This window comes from Acomys minous, assembly GCF_964271855.1.
Source record: "Acomys minous genome assembly, chromosome: 3".
Lineage (NCBI taxonomy): Eukaryota > Metazoa > Chordata > Mammalia > Rodentia > Muridae > Acomys > Acomys minous.
In genome coordinates, this window is record NC_140485.1 from 3,911,744 (window position 1) to 3,933,216 (window position 21,473).

General features: G+C 45.4%; 2 protein-coding genes across 2 annotated transcripts in view; one reads left to right on the forward strand and one right to left on the reverse strand.

Annotated features, from left to right (window-relative positions):
- The window catches only part of CFAP61 (cilia and flagella associated protein 61), a 265,410-nt gene extending 259,859 nt beyond the window's left edge, over positions 1-5,551 (reverse strand). The window contains exons 1-2 of the mRNA XM_084774689.1: positions 5,375-5,551; positions 1,447-1,598 (exon numbers count right to left, since the gene is read on the reverse strand). Of these exons, the coding sequence (XP_084630815.1) occupies positions 1,447-1,589 (143 nt within the window). The 5' untranslated portion in view covers positions 1,590-1,598; positions 5,375-5,551. The remainder of the gene's footprint in view (positions 1-1,446; positions 1,599-5,374) is intronic.
- Positions 5,493-21,177, forward strand: CRNKL1 (crooked neck pre-mRNA splicing factor 1). Its single transcript, XM_084774690.1, has 14 exons — positions 5,493-5,660; positions 6,854-7,006; positions 7,668-7,759; positions 8,812-8,970; positions 9,583-9,749; positions 11,821-11,999; positions 13,010-13,180; positions 14,912-15,103; positions 15,724-15,783; positions 16,486-16,566; positions 17,864-18,103; positions 19,006-19,107; positions 19,540-19,788; positions 20,833-21,177. Exons 1-14 carry the CDS (start codon positions 5,610-5,612, stop codon positions 21,007-21,009), a joined length of 2,073 nt encoding a protein of 690 aa, XP_084630816.1. The 5' UTR covers positions 5,493-5,609; the 3' UTR covers positions 21,010-21,177.
- Positions 21,178-21,473: the final 296 nt, after the last annotated feature.

A 21,473-nucleotide genomic window follows, 5' to 3' on the forward strand; every position in this document is an offset into this window, starting at 1 on the left:
ATAACACGACTAACCAAAACAATAGGAAAAGAGGATTAAGGAACACAATAACAAAACCGTAAGGATATCAGCTCCGAGGAACGATTCTCCTGGCGTAATCAGCAGGATTTTTTTCTGCTGGAACCTGGAGCAACCAGAACCCAGAACCTCAGCAGGAGCCCCGAAGTCTTCCCTCGAGTGGTTCTCTCTAGGAGCATCTCAAAGTGGAGCGATGAACAGCCAAAACTATCCCAAGTCTCCAAAGGCTCCACCTCTTGTTTTTGGCTCATGTTTATACCTCTTCTCAGAATTTGTTCAAGGATGTTTTTCATCTGGTTAACAACCAATCTCCCCCACACGGTGGTTCAACTTCTAAGGGGATAAACATCACCTGCTCTCTCACAAGTCTTTTTCTCATCCCCCACTTGTGATCTAAACAAAAAATATGTTTCTCTCTCCTTCATTCAGTGGACTGGAAATGGAGGGGGGACATGAATGTGGGAAGGGATGTCCTAGGGGAGTTGGGTAGACAGGATCAAAACATATTGTATACATGCCCAAAGTTATCAAGGAATAAATATTGAAACAAAGCAAAGAATAAATCATTTGCCAGTAAGTAATCTATTTGTTATTTTTCAACCATCAATATGTACCTTTTTTTTTTTTTTTTTAACTTTTAAGAAAGGGTCTTGCTATGTAACCCAGGCTGGCCGTTAACTATTTTTTTTTTTAAGATTTATTTATTTATTATGTATGTATACAGTGTTCAGCCCGTATGTGTGCCTGCACACCAGAAGAGGGCATCAGATCTCATTACAGATGGTTGTGAACCATCATGTGGTTGCTGGGAATTGAACTCAGGACCTCTGGAAGAGCAGACAGATGGCTCTTAAGCACTGAGCCATCTCTCCAGCCCTAGAAGAACATCTTAGCAGTGGTGGTGAAGACCAAGCTGGGCTAGGCTACTTATGTAAGCCTGACCTTCAGCAGGCCCCACTCTCATCCATAAAATGGAAATAATAGCAGGTTCCTGAGAGAAGGGCCGATGACATAACCTGTAGGGCACGGAGCCTGATTGACAGCTGAGTCTCAAAAGCTGGTCATGTTAATAATGTGCCTGAATTGACTGGACTAGCAAGCGGGGCAGCTGACGTTTCACCTCAAGTTTGCTTGACTCTGAAGCCCATGAGACGTGCTCATTTTACACACTGTTAGAGGACAAGAGGTTGGTTGTCCCCTAGATTTCTTGGTAGGCATTTGTTACTGTCCGGTGAACTGTCCGCTCAGAGTCCCATGAGAGTGAGAGAGTGGGATCCCCTTTTTGGTACATGAGAAGGGTTTTAAATGGGTTACTGTGGCTGAGCCCAGGGCCTTTCACGTGCTGAGCAAAGTTGTATCTAAGCTACATCCCCAGCTCCGTAGTAAAGCTGAAAGGCATTCTGGGCCTTCATGTAGCTACATACTCACAGGACATAGATGATGCTGAGCCTCCCAAACAGCCTCTGGGTGGACTTTCTAATGAGGCTTTTGATACAGAGGATATCCTGGGATTCTGTTCTTCGGCAATGAACCACCTCTGCCTTCCCTCTGGGAGAAGTGAGTACAGACATTTTTTCTTCCTGTCCGAGAGAGGGGGGAGTAGGTCTGTTATTAATCGGAGATGACAAGCTGGTTCAGTTACAATACACACAGCACTGGACAGTTAATTCCACACGGTCAGAGTAAAGGCATGCAGAGTACTCAGGGGCACTCACAGGGCACGTTTTCTCAGGTGGTTGGCTGCAACAACTGTCACTGTAAACCTGCTCAAATGATGCTCTCCTAGAAAATGAACTCAGAACTGGCCTGTCTAGAACTTTCTATGATGACAGTAAAACTGCTTTAGATATTGAAAGGGATGGTTGACTGACTTAAGCCACCATGGTGGCACACAGTCGTGTTACAAGGACAACATGGACAGATGTGCCCACATTCCAGAGAGGTTGCCTTTCTGGAACCTGGGACCCTGAATGATAGCAGTCTTGAGGGGTTCTATGACACAGAAAAAAAAAATCCAAGTTTGTAGTTAGAAAGGAAGCACATGCTTGCTTAAACGGTCTCCTGAGGGGTCACCATGCCCATTATAATGCTTTGGAAATGTCTCCCCAAAAGCTCATGAATCAGGGTTCAGCCACCAACTCGCGTCACAGCTGAGACACGGTGGAACATTAGGTCACTGAAGGGAAGAACGCTGGTCCCCTGCTTTCATTCTTGTTGCTTTCTGGCCACCATGAGATGAACAGACTTCCTCTATCTTAAGCTCCCACCATGACGTAGCAGTCTGCTGGAGGATGGCACACCCACAGCAACAGGCCCTCGCCGCCGGGCAACACTGCTGACAGGAAGAGCTGAGACCATTCTGTGGGCCCCACTCTCATCCATAAAATGGAAATAATAGCAGGCTCATTTTTCTTTTCTTTCTTTCCTTTTTCTTTTTTGGTTTTTCAAGACCAGGTTTCCTCTGTGTAGCTTTGGCTGTCCTGGAACTCTCTTTGTAGACCAGGCTGGCCTCGAACTCACAAAGATCAACCTGCCTCTGCCTTTCCGAGTGCTGGGATTAAAGGCATGTGCCACCACGCCCAACTAATTCATTCATTTCTTAACAATTTCACATTTTACAACAATAAATTATCACTGAAGCTGTCCAGATGTTTCTGCAGCTCAGACACTTAGCAAACCATGTGGCCAGGTCTAAGGAGGGCTGTTGCTTTTCCCACAACAGGGTGGGAACAGAAGCGTTGTCCCCACGTGCCATGTGGTCAGTGTTGTGCGAAGCCTTGCTGTCCCGGTGGCTGTTGTGGTTAACTAGAGAACGCGTGCCGACCTCAGATCCACCCGGCTGATGCCTGGTGGAAGCATGGGCTCAGGATGGAAGCGTTTTGTTGTGCAAAGAAAGAAAACCTTGGTATCTAGGCAACATCTCCACACCCTGGACCATTAGCTCATGTATCCCCATGCTCTCTCAACAGTGATTAGTCTGTCAGGTGGCTTCACTTTAGGACAGCAGTAAAAGTAATCTCAATTTATTTAATATTTGGGAAATGAGATGATTTTAAATATTTGGGCGATATGGTGTAGAGCTATGGCACACATTTTGCTATTGGCTATAGTCATTTGTAGTTTGGAAAATTAAAAAAAAAGGTTTAGAAAGGAGAGATGTGATAGTATTGAGAGGATCGGACATTTCTAGAAGGTCCACGGCTGGAGTCACTGGTCCTCCAGAGGCACTGGCCAAGCTCAGTTGGAGTCACGGAGGCACAGATAGGGTTCCCCTAGAAGACTTTAGAAGAGTCTGGGAGCTCCTCCTCCTTGAGGTCACTGCCATTTTGTATGGATGGTCACCCCTGTGTGCTGGCTGCTTCTGTAGAATAAACAAACGCTCTTTATCTTTACATACTATTTGAGTCTGGGGTCTTCAGCAATATTTGGACCCTTACAGTATGACATACATATATTTTCCAAATACTAGGAGTTGGGCAGCATTGGAAATTCTCTTAAACAGTTATCTATAGCCAGGTGTGGTAGTGAAAGACTTTAATCCCAGTACTTGGGAGGCAGATGTAGGTGGATCTTTGTGAGTTTCAAGCCAGCCAGGGCTACCCAGTAAGACATCCACCCACCTGCCACCTACTCACCCCGCCCCAAAAAACAACACCAAGACAAACAAACAAACAAAAATTATCACCAACAAAAAACCCATTAATGATTTCATCAAGGCTCTTATAAAGATAGAAGCTTAAATGCATGTTAATAAATGAAGGACACCAATCTAAAAAGACATTTGGCTCTAATCATCTACAAAGAACAAAAGCATTAAAGACATTAAGAAAAAAATAAAGAATACTGCACCCACCCCTGCTACCTAGCTAAGTACCAGTGTCCCTCTCCCCACCTCCCAAGGCTCAGGGATCACTGTTGGAGAGGAGGTAGAAGGCGTGAGAGCAGAGGCAGGGGTGACTACAGAATACATCTGGGCACAGCAGGGCAGCACAAAACCTGTGCAAACTCAGGCCAGACCAAATCCCCAAAAGAAGAGCTGGGCACACAATCACACACAGGGCACTGGGGAAACTAGGGATTCTTAGCTGCATCCTCGTAAGCTGACACCATTTCACTGGAAGACTACATATCCAAGAATATTGGGGCAGCATAGATTGGTCTTAAAAGGTTAAAAACAGAAAGACACAAAGTTGGGATAGGGAAGTAGATCCGGGGAAAGCTGAGGGGTGAATATGGTCAAAACACAAAACTCTCAAAGAAGGAATAATTTTTTAAAAGTTAAAGAAAAAAAAGTGCTGACAGACAGAGGCTGGAAACTCTGTAGGTTATTAAACAGTGGATACAGACTGTCTTGCCTTTGTTCTAAACCACAGATTGTACAAGAGTGATCTGTAACATAAACAGTCACCTTTAACTGATAACGTGTCAAGGTAAATTCAGCAATACTGACAATAAACTGCTGTGGCAGGGAATGCATAGTAGAGAGGCCTTTGGGGTGGTAAAGGAGGGGGTAGAAAAATTTCACCTCCCCCTGAATTTTGCTGTCAATCCCAAACTTCTCTTAAAAGTTTTAATTAAAAAAAAATTCTCTTAACTATATGCTCCATCACTCTGAATTTGAATGTACATCAAATATGATACATACTAATATCTAATGAGCACTTTACATGGACTATTCTCTTTAATCTTAAGGAAATAAGTACCTCTATCATTTTACAGCCAAGGGCATTAAAGATAACAGAATTTTAGGCTGGAGAAATGGCTCAGTGGTTAAGGGCCTGCTCTTCCAGAGGTCCTGGGTTCAATTCCCAGCAACCACATGGTGGCTCACAACCATCTATAATGTTATATGATGCCCTCTGCTGCAGATAAAACACTCATATACAATAAATAAATCTTAAACAACAAAAAAAGAAAGATAAAAGAATTGAAATAATGAAAACAAATTCACAGACTAAAAATTTACACATCAGTTTCCAATCATATTGGTAGGCGCTTTATTACTGACTTATTTCCATCTTTCTCTAACATCTTGTTTCAGAAGTACCTCTTTTCATTTAAAAATCCACATTTCAAGATCATTATCTTGGCCCAATGCAGGAAAACCCTAGACGAGGGGGCGTGGGGTCAGAAACTACAAATCCCAGCATCCACCGCTGCTCCTCGGGCAGCTGCTTGCGGGGCTGTGGTTTCCTCCGCGGCTCTTCCCTCTTCTTCCTAGTTTCCACGTCCGAAATAGACTCCCACGCCCCACGCAGGTGCTACTGCCCACAGCTGCACGCATCGCAGAGTCAGGCCTGGCTGCGACCCCGCCGCCCGGGCCCCAAGTGCCTGCGGCGCAGCCCGCGCTACCCACCTCACCCTCAGCTCCAACACGCCGCGCTTCTCTACGGAGGACGCGAAAACGGTTGCTACGTTAACGACGCAGCGTTCCGCCTGACTCGTGCGGCGGTCAAAGGTCGCCGTGGCGAGTTCCGGTTCCGGTTCCGGTTCCGGGATCTAGTTTGTTGTGGGCAGGCTCCGCGGACCTGAGTCGCGTTTCTGAACTCCCGGGTGTGGGCCAGCGTCGCTCGCCTTCTGCGGCTGCAGACATGGCGGCTTCCACGGCGGCCGGGAAACAGCGGATTCCTAAAGTGGCCAAGGTAGGCGGACCACGAAGGGCCCCAGCACAGCGTCTGCGGAGTCGTGCACCAGACACTCCGGGCAGGGAGCTCGGCCCTTCGGTTGTCACTCCGAGTTCATCTCGCTCCTTACCAGCCTTCGTTCCAGAGTGGTATTTTTGTAATGCGAGGCATAGGTTCGGCTCGGCAAATTCTTAGTCTTGCTAGTCTCTGGGGATCCCTCGCTTTTCTCGGGGCAACAGCACGCCAGTAAAAGAGGTGGAAAGGCGAAATGGCAACCTTTATAGATGTATCCAAGTACCGCACAGCGCAAGAACCAGAGGGGTAAAAATATAATGTGGTAGGTAGCCGTCTTTCTTTTTTCTTCCCATCCTGAGTCATAAAAGCCAGAGTAGGTATGCTGGCTAGGTTTTTGTCAGCTTGACACAAGCAAAAGTTATCTAGGAAGAGAAACCTCAGTTTATAAAATTCTCCATCAGATTGCTTGTAGGCGTGTCTATAAGGCATTTTCTTGATTAAGGATTGATGTGGAGACCCAGCTTTCTCGGGGAGTGCCGTGCCTGGGTCCTGAATAGTGTGAGGAAGCAGCTGAGCATGGCTTTTGCATCCCCACCTGCCTTTGGGCCCCAGCCCTCCCCTGTGTAAGCCAATAGACTCATTCTTACCCAAGTTGCTTTTGTTGTCGATGTTTTATCACAGCAGTTAAAAAAAAGAAAAGCAAATTAGAACAGTATATTTGCACTTAGGGTCCAAATAAATGCGAACGTGTTCGACTTGTAGCTACTGTGTCGGGCCCCGCAGCTCCATGCACTTGAGAACCTTACAGGCTAGGGAAGGGAACTTAGTAACTAAGTTTCAGCTGGCTTAAAATAGCATGGTGAACCAATCTGTCCACTAGAGGGGCTAAAATAAGTAGAGGAATTCTGTAAACAGCTTATAATGAAGAGGCGGTGCTTTTTCTACTCTTTTACTAGGGAAAAGTTGCTGTCGTTTTGTCACTTGTTTCTCTTGAGACTTTCACCACGGACTTACAGTAATAATGTCAAGTATTATATGGAAAATACAGAACCGCCACCCCGTTCTGTCTCAGGGAGAATCGAACAGGTCATTCAAAGAGGACATCTTGGACTCACACCTATCCTAGAAGTGTGTCGGGTTTTAAAATCTTGTGTGGAGAGCACTACCCAAAGCAGAAATGTCTTTTTTCCTAAAAGGTGAAAAATAAAGCTCCCGCCGAGGTGCAGATAACCGCCGAGCAGCTCCTGCGAGAGGCTAAAGAGCGCGAGCTTGAGCTTCTCCCGCCTCCGCCTCAGCAGAAGATCACAGATGAGGAAGAGTTAAATGACTACAAACTACGGAAAAGGAAGGTGAGTCTGTTAGGGTGCAGCTCGGTCCCTGTCACGGGCCACAGTAGGAGCAGTGCCTGGGAGAGAGCTCTGAGCGAGCCTGTGGGCTTTAACCTCAGGTTGATATTTGGGATTTATTTAATCCACTAGTATTGTAGAAGTTAAATGTGAAATTCTGCGCATTCCTGAGAACACTTGAAGGTAATGTTAGAAACTGTTCTCTTCCTAAGAATGAGAGCAGAACATATTAAAGTACTAGCTACTGTTACGGGCAACAACAACCGTTCTTCTGATAGGCACATGTATGGTTTTCTTGTTGTCTACATAAACTTTAGAGAAACGCCTGCCACTGTAACCTTCTGTAGGAAGCTTTTTGTTCCTTAGCATCTAAGGTATAATTTACTTTGTTTTGTGTGCATTGGTGTTTTGCCTGCATGTGTGTCTGTTTGAGGGTGTTGTGCCCCCTGGAACTGGTACAGACAGTTGTGAGCTGTCCTGTGGGTGCTGGGAATTGAACCTGGATCCTTTGGAAGTACAGCTATTGCTCTTAACCACTGGGCCATCTCTCCAGTCCCCATAGTTTGTCTTTAAAAGAATGAAATGAATAACTGATATTACAAGGCGAAAGGCAAAGTCATTTTCTCCTTACTATACCACCCCCCCCCTTTTTTTTGCCTTTCAGACTTTTGAAGATAACATAAGAAAAAATAGGACTGTGATTAGTAACTGGATAAAATATGCACAGTGGGAAGAGAGTCTAAAAGAAATTCAAAGGTAAAATTGCTGAGACTGTAGTGTCTGTTTGTAAAGATTCCGTAAAGCAGCACATGAGAAACTAAGGAAAGTAAAGCACAGGACTGGGCCCAGCTTCTGCCCCGTGGAGCCTGAGGGTTCTTCTGAGGGACCTTGGGGCACAGGAAGGGCATCTGTGGAGTGTTGCAGGTTCTGTATGTGGGACTCGCTGCCAGCATTCCTGTGGTAAAGAAACTGTTTTATCTGTTCTCTGAGTACTCATATTTCAAAATAAAAAGTGTTCTGCTGAAATCTGTTGTTGAGATAAAAAACTATGGCCTTCACTTCCAGTTGGCAGCCTTTCTGCATTCTCCTTTACGCTGCTGTGACTGAGCACACCATTGCCCTGTACTGTGACATTTGTTTGCCCTCTGCCTTGACCCCTTGAAGGCACCGTTCTTCACCAGCCTTGGCTTTTGAACAATCTAGAGCTCCCTCTTACATCCTCAGTTCTGGAGTTCCTGCTGCTTAGCCTGTTCCATCAAGCATTGCCATTTCTCTGCTTCCTGTGCAGACCCTGACTGTAATGGTCATGACATTATGAAATAATCACAAGCTGGTCTCCCTTTAAGACTGTACTATAAGAGCCAGGTGTGGTGGCTCGTGTCCTTAATCCCAGCACTCAGAGGCAGAGGCAAGTGGATTGCTATAAGTTTGAGGCCAGCCTGGTCCACAAAGAGAGTTCCAGGACAGCCAGGGCTATTACACAGAAAAACCCTGTCTCAAAAAAACCAAAAGGTTGCCAGGCCTGGTAGTACGCGCCTTTAATCCCAGCACTCAGGAGGCAGAGGCAGGCAGATCTCTGTGAGTTTGATGACAGCCAAGGCTACACAGAAACGCTGTCTCGAAAAACAAACAAACAAACAAAAAGACTATTCAGTAACTTGAGGACATCATTACTTTTCCTCTTTCATGACCAGAACTTGGCTCATGATAAGTCTTTAGCAACGTAGGAGGATGTTGCCGCTAGTTTGAGGTGCCTGTTGTGGCTCTTACAGACACTGGCTTTGATGCTCTCCATCTTATCTGTTAAGGGCTCGATCCATATACGAGCGTGCTTTAGATGTTGACTACAGAAATATTACACTATGGCTGAAATATGCAGAAATGGAGATGAAGAACCGCCAGGTCAACCACGCCCGGAATATCTGGGACCGCGCCATAACAACTCTGCCACGAGTCAACCAGTTCTGGTAAGTTGCTGATTGCACGAAGCAGTCTTTGTGAACTAGAAAAGTACCACTTGCTTGTGTATTGGTCTTATTTGCAATTATAATAATTTTATATGTTGAACTTCACATTCTACTTTTTCTTAAAATAGACAGTTTTTTATTGTCATGTAATCTATGAGTCATAATCCTAATGTTTTACAGCTGTGTAATCAAAACTTAAATGGTGAGTACAATCCTTTATTCATAAGAAACTTCTTAATGAACTAGACAGTAAACCCCTCTCTCCATGGTTCTTTCTTTTTAAGGCTTGTATTTTAATAAGAAAACATTTGCTTTAACATTTTGGGAAAATAAAACTTAAAATTGGCCGTGTGGTGGTGGTGCACACTTTTAATCCCAGTACTTGGGAGCCAGTGGCAGGTGGATCTCAGAGTTCGAAGCCAGCCTGGTCTATAGAGTAAGTTCCAGGACAGCTAAGGCTACAAAGAGTATAACCCTGTCTCAAAAAACAAAAACAAAACAAACAAAACCCCTTAAATCTTTGCATTTAGCAAAACATGGGAACTATCAAAGCTTACTTTTTTCCTAAGTCATGTTGACCACCGTAGGCATCTTTGGCTGATTCTCTGTCAGGTACAAGTACACATACATGGAGGAGATGTTGGGCAACGTTGCTGGTGCCCGTCAGGTGTTTGAGCGCTGGATGGAGTGGCAGCCCGAGGAGCAGGCCTGGCACTCCTACATCAACTTCGAGCTGAGATACAAAGAGGTGGAGCGGGCCCGCACCATTTATGAACGCTATATCCTTTGAGCGAGGTGTTAGTGGCACGTGGTTGCCGTGGGTGTCTGCCTCCCCAAAAGATGTCCCAGTAAAGCTATTAATGTGACACCGGAGGTCAGGAAGGCCAGTTTCATCACTTTCACAGTTTTTTGTGGGGATAGAAATTGGACACATAAGAATTTGTGGACTGGGTGACTTGAGTCTTTCACTGATATTGTGGGTTCATTTTCGGGGTTTGCACTAAGGTGGCTGCTAGAACCAGAGGCCTGTGTTGATCGTTAGCACTGCTACTAGAGGTCATGCAGAGGGTTACTACTTACTAGCTGTGTCTCCAGAGTCATTTAGTTCCTTGAGGTCCTTTCTGTATAAGAAAAGTTAAAACTAAATATGGTGAAGGCTAAGTGTATACACTTGCCTAGCATTATTCTGAGGTCCTGGGTTTAGGATCCAGCACTACAGAAAACAGAACGCTAGAGGATAGTGTTTGTGAAAGCCCTGTTAGAAACAGCTCTGTGGTCCTCATCACCCAGAGGTGCCTTATTTGCACATTGCCACACATGTTAAAATTTGTTTGGAATCCTCAATAAGTGCCACACTTTAGCAGCCACTTGTAGGACATGCATAGGACAGTAAACATTTGGTGTCGCTCAGCATGCAGTTGAAGTCCATTGCAGCTGTATATAGTGACGCCTGAGTGTGAAGACATGAGAGGCCTGTACTGTGTCCACAAGAGGCATTCTCCCTCTCTGAAGCCAGTGGAACGGTTCTGACACCTATAATGAGACAGCCCAAGGCTAGTTGTTGATGCTCAGAACCACATCCCACATGAGTAGATGGCTTAGTTGATAAAGTGCTTGGTGTACAAGCATAGAGGCCTGTGTTTGGATCCCTAGCAGCCATGTAAATAGATGACCTCAGCACATATCTGTAATCCTGGTGCTGGGGTGGGAGGGACAGGAGGACCACTAGGACTATTAGCTGCATAGGTGAGCACCAGGCTGTGAGAGGCCCCATCTCAAAAAATAAGGCGAACAATTGGATAAGATACCTCAGTCAGCCTCTGGCCTCTTACCCATGCACATACACACACAGAACATGTACACACATAGGAAAATAGCTAAGATGTGCTGGTTTTAGAATTTAAAACTCTACCCTGTGGGAGATGCATCCACATTCCTCCTAGGATCAGTGACTTGGCATTCAGAGTTCTTACTGGCTTTACAGAACTGCTGCAAACACTGAGAACCTGATTGCACAGCATTTAGATCTTAAGTTGTCTCTACGTTCATGGTGGCTTAGCAGAGGCTTGGGAAGCACTTGATTTGTAGCAGGTGACACCCTAAGCAGTGCCGGAACTGCTCCATTTTACAGGTGCGGAAACAGACCGGGAATGACTCGGTAACTTGACCAGGGTCTTAGGTGGTGACGTGTGTGTATTTGACCTAGGAAATCAGCCTCAGAATTGATGTTCTTAACACCTCTGCCACTCCTGAGTGTATTTTCACTGTGGAAGTTACTGGCTCCTTGAAGGAAGGTTGATGTGCCTGTTCATAAAATGGCAAGTGAAGCTTTAGCTAGATCGCAGCTTTCTCTTTGTGGCAGATGGCTTCATTCATTTGGGGGGACTGCTGTTACTGAGCATCTAATGTAATGGCCATGGTCTTTTGCCCAGAAAGTGCAAAGTCTCATAAGCATTTCCTCATTTAATAAAGCAATGATAGGCAAGGTTGGTACGATTTTTCCCTTTCCACATGAAAAAACTGAGACAGATGACTTGTTGAAGATGGCCTGGCTTATAGCCAGGTTGGGGGTTTTCTTTGGCTCCAGACTCTTTCTGTGTGTCCCACTGCTACAGTACCGAGTCCACACTGAAGGCAGCTCAAATGAGCACCGTGACCCTGACGTCACAGGCTGGGGGGCGTTGGTAGACCCCTTTGTATGGGTTCCATCACCCCTCCAGTTGTATTTTGAGTTGCTGGAGTTTGTAGGATGCTCAGGGCACTAAGCCTGTGTACTTGTGTGCATGTCGCCTTGCGCCGAGCCGCCCTCAGGCTGCAGGGCTGGCCTGAGCTTTCCTTCACTCCCTGCACTTGTGCTTGTGCACCCCGCTGTGAAGAACTGGATCAAGTACGCACGGTTTGAGGAGAAGCATGCTTACTTTGCCCATGCGAGGAAGGTCTACGAGAGAGCGGTGGAGTTCTTTGGGGATGAACATATGGACGAGCACCTGTATGTGGCCTTCGCTAAGTTTGAGGAAAATCAGAAAGAAGTAAGTCGTGATGAGCTCATTTCTGCTTTATTTTGTTCACTTATCCATAGAGAAAATGTTTTCTAGACACAGAAATAATTTATGCAGAACAGCGTGCATGCATTGCTGAGCTATAGGTTGGAGTTGAGTGGTCATGTATGATAGCTGGAAAATCAGGCCTTTAAACAGGAACATCTGCAGTTAGGTGTCTGTCATCCCAACTTTCAGAAAACTGAGGACTGACTCTGAGGCTGAGGCAGGAGGATAACCTTGAAGCCACCTTAGCGTGCTTGTGACCTTGGCTCGCAAACACAGAAGTCCACTTATGAACTGACGAGAGTCACTTGGAGCCCTGACTCAAGGGCTTTATAGAGAAGAAGCTGGGAGGCAAAAGAACTAGTGCCCTCAGCTACGGGAACAAGGCGGAATGCAGACAGGTCGCCCCGCAAGTCAGCCGGCTCCTTTCTTCCTCGGTAGACACAGAAAACATGGGAATTGGAGGCACCAGCTTCTTCCCGGGGGGGGGGGGGGGGGGCCAAAGACTAGAGGGCTTTGAGTAGGACAGTGACTGGATGAGGGGCAGGGTCGGGCCAGGGTGGAGCCGGGGAGGGCTGAGGATGCCACTCAGCGGGTGAAGCTGTGGGCTTGACCACCAGCACTCACCTCCTAGGAGGCAAGGATAAGACAGCGAGTCCGCAGCAGGAGGAGCAGGTACTAGCAGCAGCACTTATTCAGAGAGTCGGGAAAGGAAAGGAGAGCAGGAGAGGAACCAAGGCCGCCTTCATGGGGCTTTGCGGGTGAGCAGGTCTGTCATGGAGGTATTGCCTGTGAGCCTGGGAAAGGACTCAGGATGGGTCAAGAGAACACAGAAGCTCAGTTTGTGACACTATTAAATATGAAACTAAAATAAGAATATTAGGCCTTCCTGATCGAGGCCTCACATTTTCATTTATAAGTAATAGGCTGCAGTTGTTCTCAAGGTGTGGCTAAAAGAGTGTGCTTTAGACAATGATCTTCTAACCTGCTCTTAGTTTGAAAGGGTACGAGTTATCTACAAATATGCCCTGGATAGAATTTCAAAACAAGAGGCCCAAGAGCTATTTAAAAACTATACCATCTTTGAGAAGAAGTTTGGCGACCGGAGGGGTATAGAAGATATCATCGTGAGCAAACGGAGATTCCAGTATGAAGAAGAAGTGAAGGTGGGTGCTGCTGTAGACGGCTAGTGTTGTCAGGCTCTCTAGGATGTGCTGCTGTAGACGGCTAGTGTTGTCAGGCTCTCTAGGATGTGCTGCTGTAGACGGCTAGTGTTGTCAGGCTCTCTGGGATGGTGCTGTAGACGGCTAGTGTTGTCAGGCTCTCTAGGATGTGCTGCTGTAGACGGCTAGTGTTGTCAGGCTCTCTAGGATGTGCTGCTGTAGACGGCTAGTGTTGTCAGGCTCTCTAGGATGGTGCTGCTGTAGACGGCTAGTGTTGTCAGGCTCTCTGGGATGGTGCTGTAGACGGCTAGTGTTGTCAGGCTCTCTGGGATGGTGCTGTAGACGGCTAGTGTTGTCAGGCTCTCTGGGATGGTGCTGTAGACGGCTAGTGTTGTCAGGCTTTCTAGGATGTGCTGCTGTAGACGGCTAGTGTTGTCAGGCTCTCTGGGATGTGCTGCTGTAGACGGCTAGTGTTGTCAGGCTCTCTGGGATGTGCTGCTGTAGACGGCTAGTGTTGTCAGGCTCTCTAGGATGTGCTGCTGTAGACAGCTAGTGTTGTCAGGCTCTCTGGGATGCTGCTGTAGACAGCTAGTGTTGTCAGGCTCTCTGGGATGGCACAAACAACAGCGAGTCCAGCTAGTGATCACCATCTAGATGAAATGTCTGAAGACTTGGCAGCAAGTTCAGCAAATTGGAATAAATGTGGCTGGGAGAAAGGAGGGCGAGCAGTGCTGGATTTGCTGTGCCACTCCCATGTGCAGACATCTTAATGATAGCAAGCTGGAGAAGTGTCAGTCCTAGCGCTTAGAAAATAGAGGCAGAAAAATTGTTAGTTTGAGGCCACCCCAGGTTTCATATCAAGTCCATGCCTCAAAAGAAATGTGGCATGTGTCCGAGCTCATTTTTGGGAAAGATAGAAGGGTCAGACGTGGGCGAACACCTTCTTTGCATGAGCAAGAGATCTATGGTTGGCAGTTCTGCTCCATCTCTGTGATACACCATTTGATTTCAGTGTAAGACGGCAGCATCTCATCTAACTGTTCTGTGTATCTTTTGCTTAGTCACATTGAGATAGCTTCTAGCAAAGCACTAAGTCTGGTGCTAAATGAAGCAGCATAGGTCAGTTATATTCAGAGAGGTAAGATATGCTCAGGATAAATTACTGTTATTTGAAAGGTGGGTTTCCTGCTTATAGTCTCATATATACCCATTATGATTTTTTATCAAAATAATGGTATATAGCCATATATGTAAAAAATACATTTATATTGAATAAATTACTTAAATTTAAAAAAAAAAGATTATTGTCTAAGACCAATTGTCCTATCAAAAAAACAAAAACATTTATAAAGTTGGAGGCTGTGTATAGTGGCTCAAGCCTGTAGTCCCAGGACTGGGGAGGGCAAGGCAAGATACTTATCATGACTTCAAGGCCAGCCTAGGCTATGGAGTGAGACCCTGTTTCAGAAACTAACAAATGGAATGTCACTATTGAGCAGTTCTCTTCCATGACTGCACCAGAAGACGAGGCTTTGCCGCGCAGCGCCTAGCCAGTGACCTTTTACGTTCCTTCTGTACAGCCGCAGGGGCAGTGCTTTCAAAGTGAGGTAGCAGGGGAAAATCTAAAGGGAGAAATTGCCAAAATATATCAAGTTTGGTGTCACACAGTTCTGATAGCTTGTCAAGTGTAGCACTTGGTTCTGTTTTTATTGATTAAGCTGGGGTTTTTCCTAGGCTAATCCACACAATTACGATGCGTGGTTTGATTACTTGCGCTTGGTGGAGAGTGACGCAGAAGCCGACACTGTGCGTGAAGTCTACGAGAGGGCCATTGCCAACGTGCCGCCCATCCAGGAGAAGAGGCACTGGAAGCGCTACATCTACCTCTGGATCAACTATGCGCTCTATGAAGAGCTGGAGGCCAAGGTGAGAAGGGAGCTGTGGCTCGGCCATTAGTGGCTGTCTTACCTCAGCATCATGGCTGGGCCTGCTGTGGAGAGTAACTGGTAGGTACAGTGTTTGAGGCAGCTTTAAATTCCTTTAGGACTCTGTCCACCGATGTACATCATTTAAGCTGCGCCTCTTGTGTTTTGTTTTAAAACCTTGAGCACAGTAATATAGATAGCATTTAAAACTGAAACAACGACCAATTGCTTACATACGGTTTCCTAGTAGTTGGTTTTGTCACAAATAAGGATCGTGTCCAATTGTACATTTTTGCTTTTGGTAAAATCAAGTAGCATTTTCAGAAATAGGTTAGGTGTATGTAACAGGTAAAGTCTAAACTCTGTTGATCTGAGACTCTAATATCTTTCCATCTGCTGTCAGGATAAGGCCTTTCTACAGAGATCCATTCCAGTTTGATGGCCACGTTGTTACTCTTAGACAAAAGTTAGATGATCAAAAGTAGTTGCTCTTTTTGATCATAAATTAAATCAATATTTAAAATTAGCATCTGGAGAAATGGGGGTCTCTTTCTACTAGTCAGCATGAAATTAATTGGTAAAATAAGTATTAACATTAATGAATTTATCATCTTGATGCAGGATCCTGAAAGAACAAGACAGGTATATCAAGCGTCTTTGGAACTAATTCCTCACAAAAAGGTACACTTGCTGTATCAAAATCCTGTTTTATTACTTGTGAAAATAGTATGTATCAGTTGAAAATTTTTGAGTGGCATGAGAAACATCAACAAGAGATACAGTCTGTGTCTGAGGAAACACCCTTACTGTCCAGTTCATAGAACGCTCTGTGCTGTGACCAGCCCGCAATGCAGACACCAGTGTGGAAATCCAGGGCAGTAACTAAGTGCATGCTTGTGTGGTTGAACACATGGCTTCTCTGGAGAAGTTAAATGTTACTGCACTACATTTCCCAGCATGAGAAACAAAAAGTCCTGCTTTAGAAGTACAGACTGAGTGGAGTTCTTAGAAATAGGATGTTTACCAATTTTTAAAACATTTTAAGTAGAAGCTGCATGTCATGAAGTCATGAAGGGAGAGCTGTGCATTTGCCATAATGTACTTAAAGAAGTCAGAAGACAGCTTTGGGGAGCTGGTCTTGTCCACCATGTGGGTCCTGGAGATTAAACACAGAGGTCAATCTTGACAGCTGGTGCCATCTTTCATTGAGCCATTTCACCAGCCTTGTGGTATATTTTTAATTGTTGATAAATGCTATCTTTGCTTAAAAACAAAATACATTTCACCTCACACTGAAATGTTTCCAGTGGCTTTGGTTAATTAATATAAATGTAATGTAAATGAGCCTCTTAAATTAGATCTTTTTATGCTTGTGTTTTGTAGTTCACATTTGCCAAAATGTGGTTATATTATGCACAGTTTGAAATAAGACAGAAAAATCTTCCCTTTGCCAGAAGAGCTCTGGTAAGTAAAAAAAAAAAAAAAAAAAGGCTCAGTGTGTTCCATTCAGTTGCATGAGGAGGTTAAGACCTTCGTGCTTACAGTCTGTATGGAGAGAGGGGGGGGGGGCGGGGGGGGACATGTTAGAAAACTAATAGATAGTGCTTGGAGAATAAGTGACTGGTGAGTGAGGGGACATAGTATAACCCTTTCTACCTCCCTGCAAGGCAAGGCTCAGGGACCACCGAAGAAGAGGAGGTGGGAAGTATAAGAACAGGCGGTGGGGAAGAGTGCTGTGAAGTGTCTTCTGGAGATGCCATGACTGTCACTCAAACTCAGAGCAGCGTAGTGGGCTGCAGGAGCCTTGCACAAGATGAAGCCATCCCCACATGAATGGGGGAGGGGCTCATGAGACTCCGTCCAGCTGGGGAGTTATTGACAGCAGACAGCTGCTGAGTGGGAGGCATCCATTTTTATTTTTCTTCAGGATAGCACGGGGTTGCCTGTGCTCATGGAGCCAAAACTAACTGGATTCAGTGTGACATGAAGGTGGGCAGTACATGTTGGAAGAGAGAGTGAGAGAAGAAGTGGGGTGGATACAATCAAGATACATTGTGTATATGAATGAAAGTGTCAAGAGATACAAACAAAAACAGGGGCTAAGCCCGGTGGGTGGCGCAGGCCTTTATCCCTGTACTTGGAAGACAGGCTCAGGCAGATCTCTGAGCCGGAGGCCAGCCTGGTCTACAGAGCTGTTACATAGAGAAACCCTGTCTCTAAGACAGCAACAAAAAGTCCCAAACCAAACCAAACCAAAACAGTGCTTAAAGAAACGTTAAATGATAATGCTTAAGTTACAAACATCACTAGTTACTAGATTTGCCCCCAGATTAGTTATCTGGAATTAGTCTGAAAGCACCCTCCTCATAATTTGTCACAAAATGTCTCAGCAGGATAAAACACCGTGTATACATAGAATATCCTTCAGACAAACTATTTGCTTCCTGTGGGTAGTAAGTTAGGCTTGGTTATATTTTATTTAAAGGTTTGTATGTTTGACATTCATATTTTCTAGGCGATCCTGTGGAGGTATAAAACCCAGTAGTTGTGTAATCCTGCACTACAGCCTGTGGCTGACCGAGCCCAGTGACCCCAGGCCCCAGTGTCAGCTGAGTGCCTAGTGTGCAGTGGACAGTGTGACAGCACAGCCACAGAACAGCCTGCTGACCCCAGCAGAGGATAGCTTCTAGGACAGAGTGACAGTGACTAAAGTAAGGTGAGCCATAAACATAACAATGCTCTTGGCCATTTTATTCCGCAGGGGACCTCCATAGGCAAATGTCCAAAGAACAAGCTATTCAAAGGTTACATAGAACTGGAACTGCAGCTTCGAGAATTTGACAGATGCCGGAAGCTTTATGAAAAGTTCTTGGAATTTGGACCTGAAAATTGTACCTCATGGATTAAGTTTGCAGAATTAGAGACAATCCTTGGTGATATCGAGAGAGCTCGGGCAATCTATGAACTAGCCATCAGCCAGCCACGCTTGGACATGCCAGAGGTGAGGACCCCAAGTTGAATATATCTAGGTAGTCCTCAAGTAGCTCCCCTAGCTAACCATCCAAAAGTATAAAGATGTCCCAACTAATCTACAGTCTTCTCCACTCTGGTCAGATGCTTCTGTTTGTTGAGAAGGAAAGTAGGCTAGGGGAGTGTCAGCAGCAACACACACACACACACACACACACACCACAGCTGACACACACACACACAAAAATACCCCACAGCTGACAAGGAAACAGCTGTAGGGCCCCATCTGGAGCACAGGAAACAGAGTAGAGACTGCATATCTCTGCCCTTAGCATACTTTTGCCTGAGACATGATCTTCCTAGATTCGACTGCTGCAGCCTGGAGCCCTGGCCTGCCTCAGTAGTTAAGCCACAGGCAGGGCTGACTGGAGTCCCCAGAAGCCACAGAAGTGTCCTGGTCTTCTTGTGTTAGCATGACCTTACATCAGGGCAGCTTCCTGTAGTGCTGGTTCCTTGATGGCCTCAGCTCCTCCACCAGACCACCAGCTCCAGGCCCTGTTTTGTCTTTAGGACTGGTGCGCAGTTAGTGTTTTTTGAACTCAAGTAACAAGAAATTGGCATTGAGGAAAGGAACACACAGTGGCTAATTTGGCCTATTTTCTCCCTAAAAGTTAACTGCATGTGACAGGATCATGAAAGTACCTGGAATTCTTGACAAGTTTTGGTTGTATTGAATATTTGAAAAGAAAATGTAAAACTGAATACAAGGCCTTTTTTTTTTTTTAATCTAAAATTATAGTCACGATTTGGCAGGCCTCTAAATGCCACTATTACTTCATGCACATTTGGTCTAATTGATGAGGGGAGTCAGGGTGACTGAACGATAGGGCATGTGGCTCTTTTGGTGCTGAGCTTGACCTATTGTTTTCTTAGGTACTTTGGAAATCATATATTGATTTTGAGATTGAGCAGGAAGAGACTGCAAGAACACGAAGCCTTTACAGACAGTTGCTTCAGCGAACACAGCATGTCAAGGTACTGTACTTTGTCAGTAATCTTTCGTTTCAGGTTGTACAGCAGTTTTGGGGTTTTTTAGACAAATTATTTGAAATGTCTTTTTTGTTCTTAGAATCTGTCCTCAGGATTTAAGAATATTATTATCGGGCCATTGTTTCTGCTATACATGAATCTCTTGGGAATCACAGGGTAAAAGTAGTTTTTTTCAGCATTTTAAAACTGTGTCAGACACTTAAAAGCAGGAGACTGTTCCAGTACCGACACTGCGGCGTCTGTTCAGTGCACCAGCCTTTGCCGTGAGCTGGAGAAGTGACTTTATAATCACCAGGGTTACTGTGTTCTGCTAACATGCTTAATTTGGTTTTGTTTTCTCTCTCTCTCTCTCTCTCTCTCTCTCTCTCTCTCTCTCTCTCTCTCTCTCTCTCTCTCCTGTTTGTTAACTTTTTAAAGGTATGGATCAGTTTTGCTCAGTTCGAGTTATCTTCAGGGAAAGAAGGAAGTGTGGCTAAATGCAGACAGATTTATGAAGAGGCTAACAAGACCATGAGAAACTGTGAAGAGAAAGAAGAGAGACTTATGTTGCTGGAATCCTGGCGAGGTTTTGAAGATGAATTTGGAACAGTATCAGACAAGGAGAGAGTAGACAAACTCATGCCAGAAAAGGTCAAGAAGAGGAGAAAGGTCCAGGCCGACGATGGGGTAAGGGCTCAGGTCTAGGGCGTGCTCATCTCCTGTCAAAGAGTGAGAATGCATCTGACTGTGGACCGTGTGCACTGAGGTAGTGTTTGATCATCCCTAAAAGCAGAAATGGACAACCTGGGTATAAGGAGCCACTTGTGTGGACACCAGGAAGACAGCCAGGGGTGGAAAGTGGGACGGTGTGGAAGCAAAGACTTCGGAGTGAAGGTGGAGTCTGGGAGTTGCATGAGGCCTGGTATTGCTAGAGTGGGAAGTCAGCATGGGCATGGGGGAGCTTCACCTTTTAGGGGAACCAGTCTTAAGAAGGCTTTGTAGGGTAGAGCAAGTTTGGTGGGAGCCATGTAAGACTTTTATATATGACTAGATTGCTGGCATCTGGACCTGAGGGACTTAGGTTGAAGATGATCTTTTGGTTGTTTTTATAACTGGGGTGGGGGGCAGAAAGTAGGAGCTGAGAGCCTGCATTTCAGGACAGTAGAATCCATGCTCAACTGGGAATGAGGAGGTGAGAGCTAGGCATCCAAGTAATACACAGCTGTGTGCTCTCTGCTCCTGAATATTTAGTAAAACTCAGATTTTAACGAATTATTTTTAAGAGTGATTTGCCTGCATGGGTGCCACATGCCTGCCGGGTGCCCTCTCAGGGCAGACGGCAGCACTGGATACCCTGGAACTGGAGTTACTGGTTGTAAGCGACCGCGTAGGTGCCAGAAAGCTGACCTGGGTCCTCAACGGCTGGGCCTCCTCTCCAGCCCCTGAGACTCAAAGGCGAGGCGACTGAGGCGCTGCGTGTTTTGATTGCCTGTGCTTGGATGTTTAGTTTTCTTCCACTTGTTCAGTCCTTGGTGAGCTCGTGGGCATGGCTGCTTAGTCACTCATTTAGGCACAGCCTTTTGTTGCTTCTACAGCAGGATTTAATGTTGCTTTGTAAACAGCTCAGTTTGACTTGTACGCTTCCTAGACATCCTTCACTCTACCTTCTGAATGAAGCGTGCGCCAGTTGTGTGTCTGCTCACCTTTTCACTGGTGTATTTACTTCTGCAGTCTGATGCTGGCTGGGAAGAATACTATGACTACATCTTTCCAGAGGATGCTGCCAACCAGCCTAACCTCAAGCTTCTGGCTATGGCCAAACTTTGGAAGAAACAGCAACAAGAAAGAGAAGCTGCCGAACAGGATCCAGATAAGGATATTGATGAGAGTGAATCCTCATCTTTTTAAATGTTGCAATTGCTTTTTATAAACTAATAGTGTAGGACTTTGACTTCTGGATGTTTTTACATATTTACGCAGTAAGGAGTTGTTTTGACAGCTACCTTTTGAATTATTTTTTAAAATGCTCTTGGGTTAACTACGGGTGGGAGATTGCAAATAAAGAATTTTTAACAATTTTGTTAGCTGAGCACAAACTTTCCTAATATTTGCTCACATTGTCTTTAGTAGATGGGACTACTGTGCTTAGCGCCTGTTTCAGGTGGAAATGCAGACTTCCTTCAGTGTTCAAGACCCATTCTCTGGAAACTTCTCAGGCATAGGCTTGCCGTGATAGTGTGTGTGCATCTGCCCTCTAACCACACAAGCTCGACAGTTCCAGCAGTACTGGAGGTGGTTGTGTGTTCTAGTCTGTTTTCAGCTTCCTCACTCAAGCATGTGTTGTACCATGGCACCTGATTTTGATGAGTCCA

Coding starts and splice junctions, on each gene's coding strand:
- CRNKL1 (XM_084774690.1), top strand. CDS start 5,610: ATGGCGGCTTCCACGGCGGCCGGGAAACAGCGGATTCCTAAAGTGGCC. Junction 9,750..11,820: donor CCGCACCATTTATGAACGCT/ATATCCTTTGAG, acceptor CACTCCCTGCAC/TTGTGCTTGTGCACCCCGCT. Junction 19,108..19,539: donor AGCGAACACAGCATGTCAAG/GTACTGTACTTT, acceptor AACTTTTTAAAG/GTATGGATCAGTTTTGCTCA.